Source organism: Gymnogyps californianus, chromosome 21 (assembly GCF_018139145.2).
Source record: "Gymnogyps californianus isolate 813 chromosome 21, ASM1813914v2, whole genome shotgun sequence".
Lineage (NCBI taxonomy): Eukaryota > Metazoa > Chordata > Aves > Accipitriformes > Cathartidae > Gymnogyps > Gymnogyps californianus.
This window is the reverse complement of record NC_059491.1, coordinates 2,490,827-2,507,178: the sequence shown is the minus strand read 5'-3', so window position 1 is coordinate 2,507,178 and position 16,352 is coordinate 2,490,827. Positions and strand designations below refer to the sequence as shown.

At 39.4% G+C, this 16,352-nt stretch overlaps 1 protein-coding gene across 1 annotated transcript in view; it reads right to left on the bottom strand.

Annotated features, from left to right (window-relative positions):
• Positions 1-4,848: 4,848 nt before the first annotated feature.
• CFAP74 (cilia and flagella associated protein 74) overlaps positions 4,849-16,352 on the bottom strand; it is a gene marked incomplete at its 5' end in the record, with an annotated part of 47,451 nt that continues 35,947 nt past the window's right edge. Inside the window, 14 exons of the mRNA XM_050909419.1 lie at positions 4,849-5,216; positions 6,441-6,575; positions 7,083-7,210; positions 8,013-8,151; positions 9,202-9,356; positions 9,889-10,018; positions 10,887-11,039; positions 11,314-11,433; positions 12,173-12,228; positions 12,614-12,723; positions 13,124-13,258; positions 14,512-14,666; positions 15,359-15,466; positions 15,958-16,234. Of these exons, the coding sequence (XP_050765376.1) occupies positions 5,103-5,216; positions 6,441-6,575; positions 7,083-7,210; positions 8,013-8,151; positions 9,202-9,356; positions 9,889-10,018; positions 10,887-11,039; positions 11,314-11,433; positions 12,173-12,228; positions 12,614-12,723; positions 13,124-13,258; positions 14,512-14,666; positions 15,359-15,466; positions 15,958-16,234 (1,915 nt within the window). The remainder of the gene's footprint in view (positions 5,217-6,440; positions 6,576-7,082; positions 7,211-8,012; positions 8,152-9,201; positions 9,357-9,888; positions 10,019-10,886; positions 11,040-11,313; positions 11,434-12,172; positions 12,229-12,613; positions 12,724-13,123; positions 13,259-14,511; positions 14,667-15,358; positions 15,467-15,957; positions 16,235-16,352) is intronic.

Genomic DNA, 16,352 nt, shown 5'->3' with positions numbered 1-16,352 from the left:
AAAATAATTTAACTGTGTCCAACATTTCAAATGTAGAAGTTCAATTAAAATATCTGCATGTTGTTTTATGGTTATCCTGCACATCAGTATCCCAAACCCCTAGTGTTGATACTCTTTGGTAGAAATTTCATGGAGCAATGTTTCATTGCTGTGATTATGCTGATCATTGTGGCCATTTGGCCCATCTCTAAAAGACAGCTTTCCTCCAGTTCTCTTCAGGATGAAGTCTAGCTATTTTAATAGGATTGTATGTAGCCCATAGTGTTAAAAAGCTCCCCAAACCCCTTTAGTAGTTAGGACTTGCTACAAGTTACAGAAGTCTTACCGTCACTAGGGAAGAACAAAACATGTGCCAAAGGTCAACCATATCCACCATATGAATGAGCAAGGATTATATCTGCTTCAAAGTAGAAGGTGGCTTAAAGGTCGGACACCTTTGAAGCACTAATATAGCAGAGGTCAGTTACATGGCAAAAAAAGATGTTAGTCAATGTAAGAGATGATCAAAATTCAGGTGATCATGATACGTGACTGGATAAGCAACAAAAAGAGAGACATCTAGAGCTGAAAAGCAGGGGAGCTAATTAATGGATTATAAAGATTCCAACTGGAGAACAAAGGGGAAGATCAACTAAAAGAATGGCATTTTGACATATCTGTTGAGGTCCCTGATATCCTTAGAGGTGTGTATGTGGGTGCATATATAAAAGCTTCTCCAGTAATGAGAATGGGACAAAATACAAGGATTTTTTTTTTTTTTTTTTTTTTGAGATGTTAATGCAACAGGAGGAGAATATAGTTGGACTTGGGTTGCCAGAGGTTTCTTCTATAAGAAGCATGGATAAGCTCCAATACACCAGGGGCAATCATGCCATTGGGAGCAACAGTGGACACAATAGCTTGGAAGTACCGGGTTCGATAGACCGTTCTCCAGATGACATTCACTATTTTTGCTCCATAAGGCTCAAAACCAGTGTTTCAAGGCTCAGTAATGGCATGTGGCATACTGACTAAAGTATTTCCCTACAGGACTGCTCAGGGTCATGGGACCATTGCTCATTTAGGAAAAGCTGCCTTCGTAAGTGTGAAGCAATCTCTGAAGTCGCTGGATAAGCAGAACATGTATTAATAAGATGTGTATGACACTAGTACTTATTCTCTCACTTCCTTTCTGTTTTAGAAATGAGCTAGATATAGCTTTTAAAGATTACAAAGATCATACATGGATGTGAATTGCTTTCTTCTTAAACTAGAACTGCATCAGAGCCAACAAGTATATGTTTGCATTTAGATCCAAATCTGAAAGCACAAGAGTTTGTGTCCAGTGACCCAAGAGTGATCACAGTTGCAAAACTCAGTCTGAAAGCATAATGTTCAGAAATGCAGTTAGAGGAGCAGAAAACTTAAGCTTCTGGGAAACTTAGATATATTTCTGAGGTTACATTTTCCGTATTATCCTCATAATAAGGGATCCATCCCTATCGGAGTCCTATAATACGGAAACAGAAACATCAGATTACATGTTTAGAATCTCTTGGCAATTTTAATACCAAATGTGCTATGATTGTTGATAACCTGCTTTCGAAGCACAGTATTGAACAGGATATTTTGCTTCTTCAAGAGATTAACTTGCATGAAGGCTAGAGCTGCTGTGTTGAGCTTCTTCTGGTAGTTGTGGACTTGGCATTAAGCCATGCAAGTAGAATGCAATAGCTCTCTCAGCTATGTCCTCAAGGAGTTACCTACAAACCCACTATTTCTAGTTCAGCTTGGTGTATCTTAATTAGCAGGAGAATTGTTTCCAGTAGTCAGTCATCTCAGCCAATTTTCTGTTTCCTGTATTGGAGAAAGATCAAGAAGCTATTTTCGTATACATTATACATAAGAATTGTTTACATAGGAGCATCTACAAAGAATTCCTAAATTTTCAGTAGACAGTGTGCATCTTGGATCATTGCAAATTTGCATTGTGATGATTTTAAAGAGGCTCAGCACCAATTAAAAATATAGCAAAAGTAACTGTTAATCTAAATGAAATTATTTTAGTTATTTCTGTTTTAAAAGTCAGATCTATTAGTGAATCCTTGGCTTGCTTGCTCAACATCCACACACATAAGCAAGAGGTTTTAGGCAAGTGAAGAGTCCCAGTAAGGAAACAGCATACAGCTGTCACAGGGTGTAGGCACTGACTTTTCCACTTCAGTTAGCTTAGTCAAAGAAACAAGCTCTGTCAGATGTCTAGTAAGGGAAACCTACTTACTCTAGATTGGTAAACTTCATTTAAGTGCTAAGTCAAGCCCAAGAATTGCAGCAAATATATCAGAGGATTAGTTGTTTCCTTCTGGAAAGGATCCCACTGTTTTCTATCCCTTGGTGAAATGTGGTAATTCTAATTTGAATGATAGTGGAACATCCAAGGGCTAAATTTTGCAGAAAAAGTAACTGTGCTTTTACTTTTTAAGTTTTAGTTGTGTTCTGGATGAAGCAGCATAGTCTGCATGCCTGTGTTAAGTTTTACAATGGATCTGCTTTCCCACATCAGACAATTTGTTTTTCCCTTTCACATCAGCTTGTCTGTCTCATTGCTGAAGTATTGCTTCATGCAAGAGCTAGGCACATTGAACTATGTGTGCCAAAAGAACAATCCGTTAAGAAAGGAAAACCCAATGCTGCAAGGATCAGCCATTATGCCCCCAAGAAGTCAAATATAATTACTTTCGAGGCCCGAGACACAGTAACAGGCTTTTTGCTCATGAAAGAGAATAAAAAATGTTCCGATTTCCGTAAGTGCTTTACAGAATGTCAGCTGGTATATTGCAAGCGTAGTTTTCTTTATTTTCAGTACTCCAGAAATAGTAACCTATTCTTATTATCATGGTTCAACACTCCCCCTGGAGAGAATGAATACACATTTAGCTTTAAGCATGGAAACTTTGACCAGTGAAACCTAGAACCTTATGCTCACTTCAAGTCTGTGAAATTATTCATGGAAGTTTTCAAGATCAAGTCCAAAGAATGCAGTTAAAAATGGGTTACACCCTTTGCTTACCTTTTAAGCTACTCAGTACAGACAATGACTTAAGCCAGTCAATGGCAGCTGCTCTTTATAACCAGCTTAACTTTCTGAATGCACTAATATAATGCTGTGTGCTTGACCCTCCAACTTCTACAACTGAATGGGTGCATCCAGAGCTCTCCAAAGTTGTTATGAGTCTTTCAGATTCAGTGTCCAAGCAAATACTTTTGGTTGGATGAGCTAGTTCTTGTGTATACACCTTCTTTCTGCTTACTAAGCCGCCCTCTTATTCTTGCAAGCAACCTCCACATTTTTTCAACATCGTCACAGTCTTTACATGTGTTCTTTAAAGTTTTTACTTTTTTTAATCCTTTGGATGCTTTTTCACAGTACCTGACCTCTATGAAGTGGAAGATTCGAAGACAGGGGTGCCATTTCCTGGTAGATAATTTTACACTTATTTTCAGCAGATTACATGGTTATGAGAGGCTGGAGACTAATTTATTCTCAGGCATTACTTTTCAGTTTCCAAGAGCAAAATCCAAATGGATGCCCCTAAATTAACTGCCTGAAATAAACTTTCTACTCCAACGTGCTGTGCCCTTCCTTGCTTTCTGAAAACTTCCCTATCATTAGGTGACTGTCAACTGTGCAGTACTATTTGCAACAGTTTCATTTTACCTAGCGGTATTTAATCTCCCTGTTAGGGCTGCAAGGACTATAAGAAAATCAGCACACAAACTTCATTGTCCTCAACTTCAACCCGACTGCCCCAGCTGTGCCAGCAGAAATACTCAGTGCCTCTCTTATGAAGGCAGTGCTGCCTCTGGCTAGCGCTGCCACTCGCCTCCCAGCTCCTGCCTCCTCACATGGTGACTGTTTATTGCTTTGGCATCTGTAGTGCTTTAGACTGAAGAGTTAAGTAACTTCGCAGCCACTTGATCCATTATTAAATGAGAACAGATCTGAATGGATCAAACATACTGTCTTTGGAAAAACAAGGAACCCCTCTTCATCAGTTATACAAGCTTCCTCTATAAAAGGGGGAAACTAGTTAAAATATTTATTGTGACAATTGCTTTACTGTTTTTTCCTGCAGTCCAACTAGCCTGACACATTTTACTTTGGGGATATTTACACATAGTCTGTTTCTCTTTTCTTACTGCATAATCTAAATAAGCAATGTTAACAGCTACACAGGGTCAAATGGCAATACACCTTTGCAGTAGTGGCAAGGGTGATTTTGCCACAGACTCACTGTGATTCAAGAAAAAGTGAGATACAAGATTTAAAATATCATCTGTGTTTCTGGATGTCTGCTAACTTCCTGGTCCCTTCATTCTCCATAGTGTAGTGCCTCTGTACTTTTCTCTTCCCTGAACTAGCTACTGCTTCCTGACAGAAGTTATACCTGCAGGGCACTCCAACTTCCCCAGTAACAGGCAGAAATCTACTCTGTCAGAATTCAGAGGAAAGCAAGTGTAGAAATACAAAGTTCCTGGACAGCCGTGATCTAGGGCACGTGTCTAACCATATCCTGTGATTCAGTGAACAGCATGGTCACTATTTCCTCCTTGACCATCTGTCATCAGGAAGATTTCACCGTGTATTGTAAAAATGACTGCCCAAACGATTTGGAGGAGACTTGAATAAGAAGCTTTATTCTGGTCTTAAGAGGGAAAAAGTCAAGGATTTTCCAAATCCATTAAAATGCATCTGAAATTGGAAAAAGACACGTTGTTTGAAACTCACCCATATAGATGTTAAAAAGATACTCCTCCTCAGGGAATGCCCACCTTTGGAAGACACTGTGATTAACAGCAGATGTATCTACTTGGGCCCCTCATCAATTCTTTCTTCTACCACAAGATTATTGTCACAGTCAGCTTGAAAATGAAACTAGCGGATTTACATAGAATTTTGTGGGGGGAAAAAAGCAAAAATATTACATGTCACCTTCCTTCCCACTTCCCTGCTCCCCTCACATATTTGCAACAATCTCAAAATCTTTCCAGGTTTCAACCGAGATCCAATGACCTCCCAGTAATATAAGCCTCCATCTTCCTTTCCATTTAGCTCGGTTCCCTCACTTAGTGGGAGCATATGCAGACACAACTTTTGCCATGAAGAGGATTCGGTAAGATTCCTTAATATCACCTTTTAAGGTCAGGAGGGCTGTCACAAGCAGAGGGTCATCGGCCTACAAAAAAAATCCACACATAAAACCAACCTATATTTTTTTGTACACAGAACAGATTAGTTGATCAAGTTCTAAACTATGTATTTTACATCTCAGTTGTAAGACGTACCAGTTATAGCTGTAGATTACCTCTCTTCCCACTGTGTTGGCTCTTTTATATTTCCACGCAATGCTCATACTGCAGTAAGTAAAGTAGCAATGACTAAGCGTTCTATCTCCAGAGCGCTACAGATACCGTCACCACATTACAACCATGACAACTGGGCACAGCAGCAACAGAGTATGTTGCAGTGAGGGTTGGGAAAAAAATGGATCCTGTTAGCCATCAGTTAGTGTTAAATCTTGTGTAACAACGGAGTGGTTACCAAGAGGCATGATGTCAACCTGATACATCGTGCCAGGAACTCTACTGCCTTCTTTCTGCACATGATAGCAGCAGTCTCTTAATTTTGGAACAAGCTACTCATTCTGCCATCCCCCACACAGCCCACAACAAAAAGCAGGGGAGTAAATTCTTTCAGTCTCCATGAATGCCCAAGAAGATGAATCAGGAAGGGCAATCACAGCCCTGTAGAGATGTTTGGGCCTCATACCTAGGCTCTGCAATACAAAAAGGTATAAGTAGCCAGGGAAACAGGGTTCATAAAGCAGTTCATAAAGTGGAAAATCAAAAAGGCCCCACCGACTTCCAGGAATATACCAAAGGAAAGGCAGCCCACAGCCAAACAAAATGTGAACACTGTAGCAGAATGATCCATGTAAACTCAGTTCTGTGCCAGCAGGGCTGCAGATTTTCCTGCACAGGGGGCATTAAAAAGCTCACTTCAGTGTGATCAAAGCTGTGGTTTTTAGTTAAAAGCAGCAGCAGCATTTTGGCCTTTTGATGCTATACAATGCAGTGACCTTAAGAAGTTACTCTAAGTTCTATAAGACGCAAGTGACCAATGCTTGTTCGTTTCATCACACAGATGAATGGGAGTCCGTGGTGAGGCAGCAAGCCTCCCAATCTTACATATTGTTCCTGGCTTTTATTCTCATATCAGTGTTTATACCAGCCTATACTCCCTTTGATAACTACATGTGTTCATCATCCTAATGTGTCAAAGCAGCCTATACTGCTGACATCTTCAAGATCAGCTTTTGTCTTCCTCCCACAAGTCGGTGAGAACAGCTGCCACACACTTCCAGTTTAAGCAGCAACATGCTGTAGCAACTGTAACTTACGTGAAAGTCAGCAGGTGGCACCCAAGAAACACCGATGCGTTTGACTTGACCCCGTTCAATCGTTCCCTTCACAGATTCAATAGTGAATCCCTTCTGCTGCAGGAGTGGCAGGCTATCAAAACTGAACTCCACGTTCTACGAGAGACACACACACCACACACCCTCATTACAGCCAGTTCTGCGCCTTCAAACACCATGACTGTTCATTAAAGGCTGCATTGCCCAGATGCTATATGTGGGCCTACTGCTTGCCAAATTGCTTCTGCCCTTTGAAGCTGCAAGTATCCATCTTGTTCATTGTGTCAAGTTGTCACAAAGTACTATACTAAAATAACGGAATCAGACCTGTAATTCAGTTCTGTGCTCATACTTCTGTATTTCAGAATTAGGGAAGCATGCTGCTAAATTAATTTTGTTGCTGACTTAGTATGATAATGCTAATTCCTCATATTAGCCTCTGAAAAATAATCTTTTCTTTTCAAACACTGATGCTTTTATAATGTAAAGTTCATCAGAACCCCTGAAAGCTGTATTTTTTAAGTTACAGACCGAATTTTTGACAGAAAGAACTAGTAGCCATTTGTACACTGTCAGTATTCCTTACAGCGTCTGACATAAAACTGCACTTTTTATTTTCTTCACCTTCTTAGATGCAAACTGAGCTGTCTGTATAGCTCCGACTTTCAGTTCTGTCATTGCTGGCACTGGAGAACTCTCTCCCTCGATGTACTCCAGAATGAGGAGAATGGACTTCACTGGTTCTTGTAGCTCTAAACAAATATGAATCAAGTAAACTTTGAGACAGTCAAAACGGAGCGATTATCAGTTTGGAACAAGCATAAATTACACCAGGACGGTTCAAAACAAAACGATGTGTGGCAAATTCGTGAGTTGGCATAGATAAGGAGATCCTTCTTACAGAGTTAGTGAAGGATTAAGCAAAAGGAGGTTTTGCATCATTTGCAGTTACTAACTGTAATTGTTAATTGTTTATCAAGTTTCATGTTCATTTTCTAGCCCCATGGTTCATTGTGTGTACTATATTCCTACTTGTGTATGGTATGTGCTTGGATTTATTTATAGCTCAGGAGCTAGGAGTTGCTTATGTACTGTCTCTGAACACAGATCCTGTCCAAAGAAATTAAGGAAGGATAAACTCAAACCCCTGAAAGTGTGTCTGTTTCTTAACAGTCCAATCAGGAGAGTCCAGGATATGTTATTATGTATGAAATAATTTTATAAACATTTAATACAAGTCAGAGAAGTGGCAGAAAGCAAATACATCTTAATACTTTGTAGTAGTATTAAATTATAATCATTTTTGCAAGGTAAGTTGCAAAGATAGGAGACCATCATTAAGATATAACTGCGTTAAAATTAAGAGAAATACTTTCCTTAAGAGAAAGTTTCCTGCATTTTTTTGTGTGTTACAAATATGGGCTATACCATAATGCTTATTTGTTCTGATTCTGGAAAAGTTACCTTTAATTTACTTTTTCTTAACAGATGAGGAACATGCCCATGTCTTATCACTCACTGTTTTGTAATAAAGTGTAAGTGGTAGCACATTACCTCCTTTTAGTGCTTCCTGCAATGGCATAGGTAATGTTACAGCCAAGGACTCAATGGGCACATCTAGAGGAACTCCCCCTTCCACAAACATTGGATGATCTCTTGCTGCACCCTTTAGGTGGATTACACGGGCTATTTTCTGTATAAGACAAGAATGCTTCAAATGCAGGTTACAGCTCAAGTACCGACGTAACTGGAATACTGACACAACAGCATCAGTTGCATAGAAATTATTACATCATCTGCCTATATAAATGCCAAGAGGCCCTGTACTCTAACGCAAGAATCCTGCATCTTCCCCTTGTCTTGTCCACTCAGGCACTTCTGTTTTAAACAACCTTTCATTCTTGGGCAATGTGCCTCAGGAGGGGACTGGACAAACCACTATACTAGAGCCACTGAAAGAGGCAAAACTTATCTGTCCCCAAACTTGGCTAAAGTTTGTGAACTAGGACCAGTCTCCATTCATCTTCAGCTTACTCTGATTTGCATTCTTAACCGCAATTCCAAAGACAATCTGGAGATACAAAACAAGGAGACAAACAGTACTTATTTACTCACTACCAGTTTCTGCTCTGTTTGCAGTGCCTGCTGATGGTCATTAGTTGGCACCCTTCATTAACTTCTGGTCAGTCTGTTTTGGAACAGGGCATAAAGCCACCTGCTATGCTGCCAGCCTGTATATCCTGACTTGGGCTCCATCTAAGCTCAACTGCTGCTCTACAGATGGAAACCTTCCTCATGCTGAGGGACTGCAGAAGCAGCTTCCTGGTACTCAGTGCACCTGCCAGTTTGCACTGTGCAGGTGTAGCTCCACTCTCCGCTGCCATTAAATGCTACTTGCAGAGAACCCACTCAGAGCTGTGCTCAGCAGTGTGGCGGCAACCTAGCTCCCATCACCTCTCATTTACGCAGTGCGGACAGCTGGGCAGAAGACAGGACTGAATCCCAAGTCACTATTGTTACGAATCAATAACTGAATATTTAAAACCTGAAAAAAGTCAGTGGGCCCCAAACCTGCCATCTCCTACCTACATCAGCTAATCTCATAAAGATAATATTTCTGCCTACAAATGCTGTCCGCTAGATATAATTATTTGAAACTCCTACTAAGACCCATGCTGATAAAAATCACTGAAGGTCATATTTAGACTTTGATTTCATAATCCAGGTATCTTGATTGTCTCACCTTGTCAAAGAGCACAACCTTGAGACAGTCAGAATAGTACAGACTTTCGTGATCAGGACTGAAAGTAACAACAAAATCCTGACTCTTCCCAGCAACAATTTCTCCTTCTGTTGGAAAGATGCTGAACACACTTAAGCCATTATAGTTCTGTGTTCCTGGTAAATAAAAATGAGGATACAAATAAGAAAGGAGGACAGCTCCGTTTTTCATATATTTTAAACCCATTTAATTTTTGTTGGAACAGCAAATAAATAAGATCTGATACATGGTTTTGCAGCAAAACAGGGTGTTAGAAATACCAGATAAATCCATCTATATCAGTTTAATGCATTCATCTCTAGAGGAACTGAAGAAGCATCACCAAACCCTTCCTATATTCTAACATATTTTTACAGAGATGGACATCCCTAAATATAATCTTTAATATGCAATTACTGTGTGCGTTTATTTAGAGTCAAACACTAGTATCTCCTTATTTGTGGCTATTTGCTCAGGCTGCATAAATTTACAGCTACCCATACTGAAAGAATTTGTACAGCTCCTACTGGGGAAACAAAAATATGTCTTTAGTTTCAGTGATGTGATGTCCCAGGTTTTGACAGTTGTGTAGATCTAACAGGACAAAGTAATGCTGCTTTATACTTCATGAGTCTTTAGCAAAAGAGAAAAGAAAAAAAACAAGTTTACCAACAAACTCTGTTCTTTGCAAAGAGGACGTAATAAAGGATGGAAGTCTCTGCTGATCTTTGTCCCTTGTTGATGAAAGCGAATCTAGTTGTATGGAGTATCGCAGGGTCAGTGTGGAAGTGTTCTGTATCTGATGACATTAATTCACACAACAGCATTTTCATTAAGAAAATTGATTCTCAAGCCTGTAGGATCCATAGTTTGTGAACTGGCTGAATTTATTTTGCTGCATTACTGCACTACTATGTACCCAGATACCACCGAAAGCACGCGTTATTGCTACACGTAACGTGTCACGTCAACCCCCGCCCCCCAACAACAGGGACCAGGCTCCTTTTAAGAGTCTTGCCACAAGTAATATATTTTGGTTATTGACATACTTAGACAAAATCTGAGAGGAGAAAAATCATGCCTAGATCTTGGCCTGTTTCTGAGTCTGTGGGAATTTGCAGTGAATGAGTGAATCTGTTAAACTTCCCTAGATTGTACCACGGCAGACCCTCATGTGCTCTTTGTAGGACCAGTTTTGCATTTCACCCATGTACCTCTGTCACTGCTTTGTGTGGACACAGAGCAGCCTCAATTGTGATAGCAGTAATGGACAGAATAAAGAAAGAGGGCAAATATTTCTAACACTGGTAAAAGCAAAGCCATTTCTGACTTCACATCCCTCTGCATACTGGCTAGATCTACAGAGAAGATCACACAGACCATTTCTCTTTTTGTTTTACAGAAGGTACAGGATTTCTATTTTTTTTGTATAGGCTGCAGGCAGGACAGAAGCAGCTAACAAGATCTTCCCCGCACAGCTTTGTTACCTTTGGCCTGAAACTACCTCAGCACCAAATCACTCTGCCAGACATGCTTTTAAAGCTAGGTTCTTCTGTCTACAGTTTGCCACTCAGCCTTACGTTCTGCTGGACTAGAAACTACAGAACTCCTCTTCCTCCTTACAAAAACTGCTGATGTGCTTTCCGGTTCAGCATAGAGGGATTTACCTTGAATGTGGAAGTCACCTTCTCTCTGGCTATGACATATCCCATATTGAGTACTTCTTCCGCAGAGCAAACAATTGATGGCATCACCCCATGACCGGTGATACTTAGGGTTAGATTGTTTTTTGCCGTCCGGATGTCCAGCGTTTCAAAAAACTGCCAAGAGGATGTCTGTGTTAGCCCATTTAGCTGAAGGAAAACATCCGCCACCCCTCCAGCTGACCCCCCTCCCACAAATGGGCCGTTACTACAGAACTTCTGGATTTAGTGCATAGACAAAGATCCAAATGTTGGGAGGGGCTATGCACACGCAACAAAGTTTTTCTTATTATTATACAGCCTCATCCTGGTCAGTAATATGTGTATATTACACAGCCCATTACATCTCTCCATCTCTCCTCTTCCCATTACTGTTGTATCTCTTACTCACCCATTTATTCTCATTTGGACAAAAAGAGATGATGAGGGTTTTATTTTCACCTGGCTCAAGCATTCCAACTGGTCTGACCAACAGGAAGGGACCACTGGGATTCAGAACTGAGAATCCTAGCTAAAATAGTGCAACTCAAGGAAAAAAGTTTATAAACAAAGATTGGGGAAAAAGATGTAAGAACAGATTCTAAGTATTGTTCAGACCAAAGATGTATAAACTAACCATCTATAAGCTCTTTCAGAGATCAATAACTAACTCAGAGAAAAGAAGAACTAATCCAATTATTTTTTTTCCCCCACAGAATTCAAATAGCTGCAAGATCCTTTTCCAGGTAATAAGATCTCCACGTAACTCCATTTTCAGATTTTGCCTGGAATGGGTCATTAGCCCCCTAAGATCCGGGACATGCCTTCTCCTATATTATCCCACACAGCTTAACCCAGACAAGCCAGTGTAGCAGCCTCTTCTCACAAGGTATTCAGAAGTTCAGAGAAGCATTGTGCAAAAATTGAGCTGTTGGTTCTGTTTCACAGGTATGTCATACTGTATTGAAACTAGCTTTGTCATCAGTACCCTATACTCTTTAGAAAGTGGTTAAACGCTTCTCAAGTTTGGCTCTGTGCAGAATTATTTCCAGTTAACAGGGTGGAATGGAATCAGCTTTCCAGTAGATCACCTAGGCTCGTCCAATATATTCTTCACATCACCTCCTGCCTCACTCTGAAAGATGTGTATTAAGTCTGGAATCTGCTACCTCCTACTTGCTTTAGTGTCAAACAGTTCCTCCTACAGATAAAGAGTCAAATTAAACAGAAACTGAATGGCAGATTAACTTACATGTTCCAAACAAGGATACTTCCAGCTTCTCTGGGGAGATATTTTGTATTGTAATTCGCTTAATCATTCTGTGGCCTGACAGGAATGAAAACATTTCAGAAAGTGATGATGCTCACTCATGCACTACCATTCCTCCTTTTTACTCATGCTTCTACCTGGGCCAAACTTTCATTCCATTTCTACGGCTAATACACTAGTCAACGCTCACCAAAATACTTTCAAATGTGGACAGTTACTTGTAGAGCTTCCGATTCCATGTTTTGGGATCAAGTCTGCTTTTTTACATGCCTCAGCTGGCCAGATAGGTTCCTAATTTTCCACCTGGGTACCTATTACAGGGCTAATTTCTATATTTACTTTTGAAAATAAACTGAACAATGTAAAAGAAAATGCAAAACTATGCTCAGAAGAAGTTAATGTCAGACAGAAAAAAATCAAAACTTGAATTCAAATTTCATACCTACTGCAACATCACCAAAACTGACTGTGTTTCTTCCATTATCTGAAGTGACCACAACAGATGGTGCTACAGCTGGACAGTGCAACTCCAAATACAAAGTGTTGTAAGGGCTAGAGAGATAGTAAAAGGATATTTGCTTTTGGATCATACAGAAAGAAAAACTAGTCAGAAATCTGTTCTTGCACTGTTCATATCACAGGGTATCATTAAATTGGTATTACACAACAATACATAATTTCTGGTGGCTGACTTTTTTGGGTATGCCTAAGCAAAAAGATGAACTACATCTGGCTTAAATTTTTCATACAATTATTCCTTAAGCTGCTTTGATATTCATGTGTTTGATTCTTATCCAACTAGTGGGTTGTAAGCATGAGTTTCTACCACTGACCTGTGAAGTAATTAAGATCAGAAAACACATTTCCTCCCCAAATGAATAATTAACATGCCCACCATTTCCCCCTCAGATTTCTGAACTATCATGAATTGCAAATATCTAATTGCAAATACCTGCAGCTTAGGTTTTCAGAGCCTTTCTTTTCATCGATATGTCCGCTTGCAACAAAGCACGGTATGATGTATTTTTCAAATCTCCCACTGAAATTCCTCATCAGGAAAGCCTGGGCTGCCATATAAGCATCAGAACTAGAAAATCCAGGAATAAGAATGATCTTAGTAAGTGAGAGAGCAAGGAAAAAAAAAATAAAATAGATATCTGCTGAGCTATTTGTGTTTACTGTTTCTTAGTCATACATTCAAAATGAACATAACAGTGAAAATAAGCGACTGTCTTGATGCACAGTAATGGACCCACCCTACTAAGTGGTTTGCTTTTCTCGCCAAAAGAGAATAAAAACTATAAACCCAGATGATAGATGTTATACTGAAAATTGCAAAATCCTGAATACGATTTCCTTATGTTGAATACATTAAGTATTCCAGTGTCTTCCAGTACTTCCACATCATTTCAATGATATGTAAACACACATGATCACATTCTGTAATGCAATATGCCAAGCAGTACTTCATAATGGGAGTTTTCAAATATAAATTTTATTTTTATGACCTGTACTGAAAGTATTTAAAAGTTATAATTAATGGATTGCAATGAACATGGGATTTTAGTAAAAAATATCTACTGTCCAGTACAGCCAAATGCCTGGTGTTTAGGCATGTATTTACTTCCAAACACTTCTAAATTCCTCAGATCAGGCAGAAGTATGGTTCTAAAAATTTGAATTATATGCTAAGCAAGGGACCTCAAGTATCTGATTTTGCATCTAAGTATCCAAATTTCTAGCTAGCACATGCTATTAATGTTAATTCTCACTGAGGGACACGTATTGTAAAATGACTATTTAAAATGCACATTTTACAGCATCGTTACATTTCCAGGAATGAAGATGACCATGACTAATATGATAGACTATGTAAGCCCTCAAAAAAAAAAAAAAAAGTAACCCAAACCCATGGATACGGGCCATCAGATGGTTTCCATCTGGGTTGAATGTATTCAGCTCTGTTAGACCTATTCAGAAAAGGTATATTAGTAGTAGTTTCCTTTGGTAACTAAGTTCAGCTTTCTAGTTGCCCTTTAAAATAATACCCTTGTTGCTTCAGCCAAATTTACCCACACAGCCACATCTCACGCTTTCTGATATATTCTTTGAAGTCTTCAATCCCTCTGATGCATAAAGGGATTCTTTGCCTTACATGAGAGAGTACAGCTGTGTGGCTCAAAAGCAGTACTAATTTTGGAAACAGCCTTTGCAACATAGCTAAAGCTATTTCTTCTCTACAGTTTGCTTTCTTGTCTACCTATAGGTTTTAGTAGATTTATTAAACCACTTATCAAGAGAACATTGTCTACGTAGTACAAGATGCTTTTGCTGACTTACTCAGGCTTTAACTCTTTGGGTTTTGGTTGTTCAGAACTGTATAGAGAAGTCAGGTATTTACTGCCTCCATCCCTTACAAGCTGTCTGGAAGACTGCTGTCTGGTAATGGAAATGCTTAATTTCTTTTCCTCTCTCTTTTCATCTTTCTTCCTTTTCTGCAAATACACACACGGAGACATTATACACTGAGGGTGATCACTGGTACTCCAATCAAGACATCAACTTACAGATACACAGTCGCTGGCCCAAGGATACAGAACCTCAGAGGTGACAGAGTACATGAAACAAAGTAACAGCAGTAGGATTATGGTAACAAGCCATAGACACAGTAGTTATTTCATACATTTCTAATAATGTAACATTAAGTTGAAATGGACATATTTTACCCCATCTTAAAAAAAGAGTTCCCCTATTGGAGCAGACGAGTAAAAGACTGTATCTCTCACGGGAATTTTACCTATCTGTCTCATAATTAAAGACAGCCATAGGCGCTCACATAAATTAATCGACCCACAGCATTGCATATGAAGTCCACGTATGCTGTAAATCTGCAAGAAGTGCAGCAACTTGGTTTTCTAGGAGTACTTGCAGTTAGCGTTTGCAAGAAAATCTTCTAGCAATGCTTTTGAAATTGTTAGCATGAAATTAAATTATTGCTCAGTGAAGAGACTACACATTAAATGCAACAGTACAGTCATACTCTTGTCCTTTATAGGCAGGTCTTAGTGGATCATGAGTTTGGGCTTCATTAATACGCAAATAGTTTTACGATAAAAATACCATCCAGAGAAACAAATATCTGGAAGTAACAGACCAACAGCACGTGCTAGTTCTTCGCATTCCTTACTTGTATTTCTGCCCCTGTTGCAGCTGCTCTGCCAAGCCTCCGAACTGCCTCTTCTCTGATTAGCTGATCTGACAAAGTTGGTCTGAAGGACACTTGAATCAAGCTTTTCTGGGAATGTGAGAGCATACACAAGAACGATAGGCAAAATTCAGCACTCATACATGTGTTATACCTACAAGGCTCAATAGGAGCATATACATGACAGCAAAAAAAATCAACAAATAAAATACAAATTTTTTTCCAAGTGAATAAGATGATCCTAAGGACGAGGTCACTTGCAGCTTTTTTGGAAGTCCGCTATGTTACAGTGGGCTGGTTTTACATGACCAATGTTTTTCATATTTAAACATTCTTCAAATAAATCATAATGACAACACTGGGGAAAGAACATTCAGGGTGAAAGCTCCCATGAAGCATTAGCCAGATTAGATGGTTAACCCCTCATGTCCGATTTAAAACATTATTTCAAACAATACAAAATATTCCAGCCATTCTAATAATAATTTATGTTTTGAGCTTCTTTTACAAGTGACAGCATTTGTAGGGATGTAGATGATCAAAAGATTTGGCAGAACACTTAACGTTTAAAGTGAATTTACCTTCCCAGGCAACACCGTTCCAACGGAAGGTGTAATTGTCACTGGACAGTCTTCTGGCACCCGGAATTCAAATGAAGTGGGTCCAACAGGGGCAACTTCCCCATTGCCAATTCTTGGGACAGCATGAGTAAAGTGGTTGACACTCACATGGGAATTCATCACATACAGTGTTGCTGTAGACACACCATTTAAAGCTGTTGCAGCAAACTGAACTAAGGATTGAGACAATTCAAGAGGTGGGTGGACTCCAACTGCTTTGCATGACAGCTTGAATTGTCTAAAAATAAACACATGATAAATTGTCTCAGCATAAAATAGTCTCTTAATCAGCCCGGAAAATAGGGAACTAATCCTGTAGTCCCTATTTAAGCAGAATTTCAAGCTTGCAATGGGAA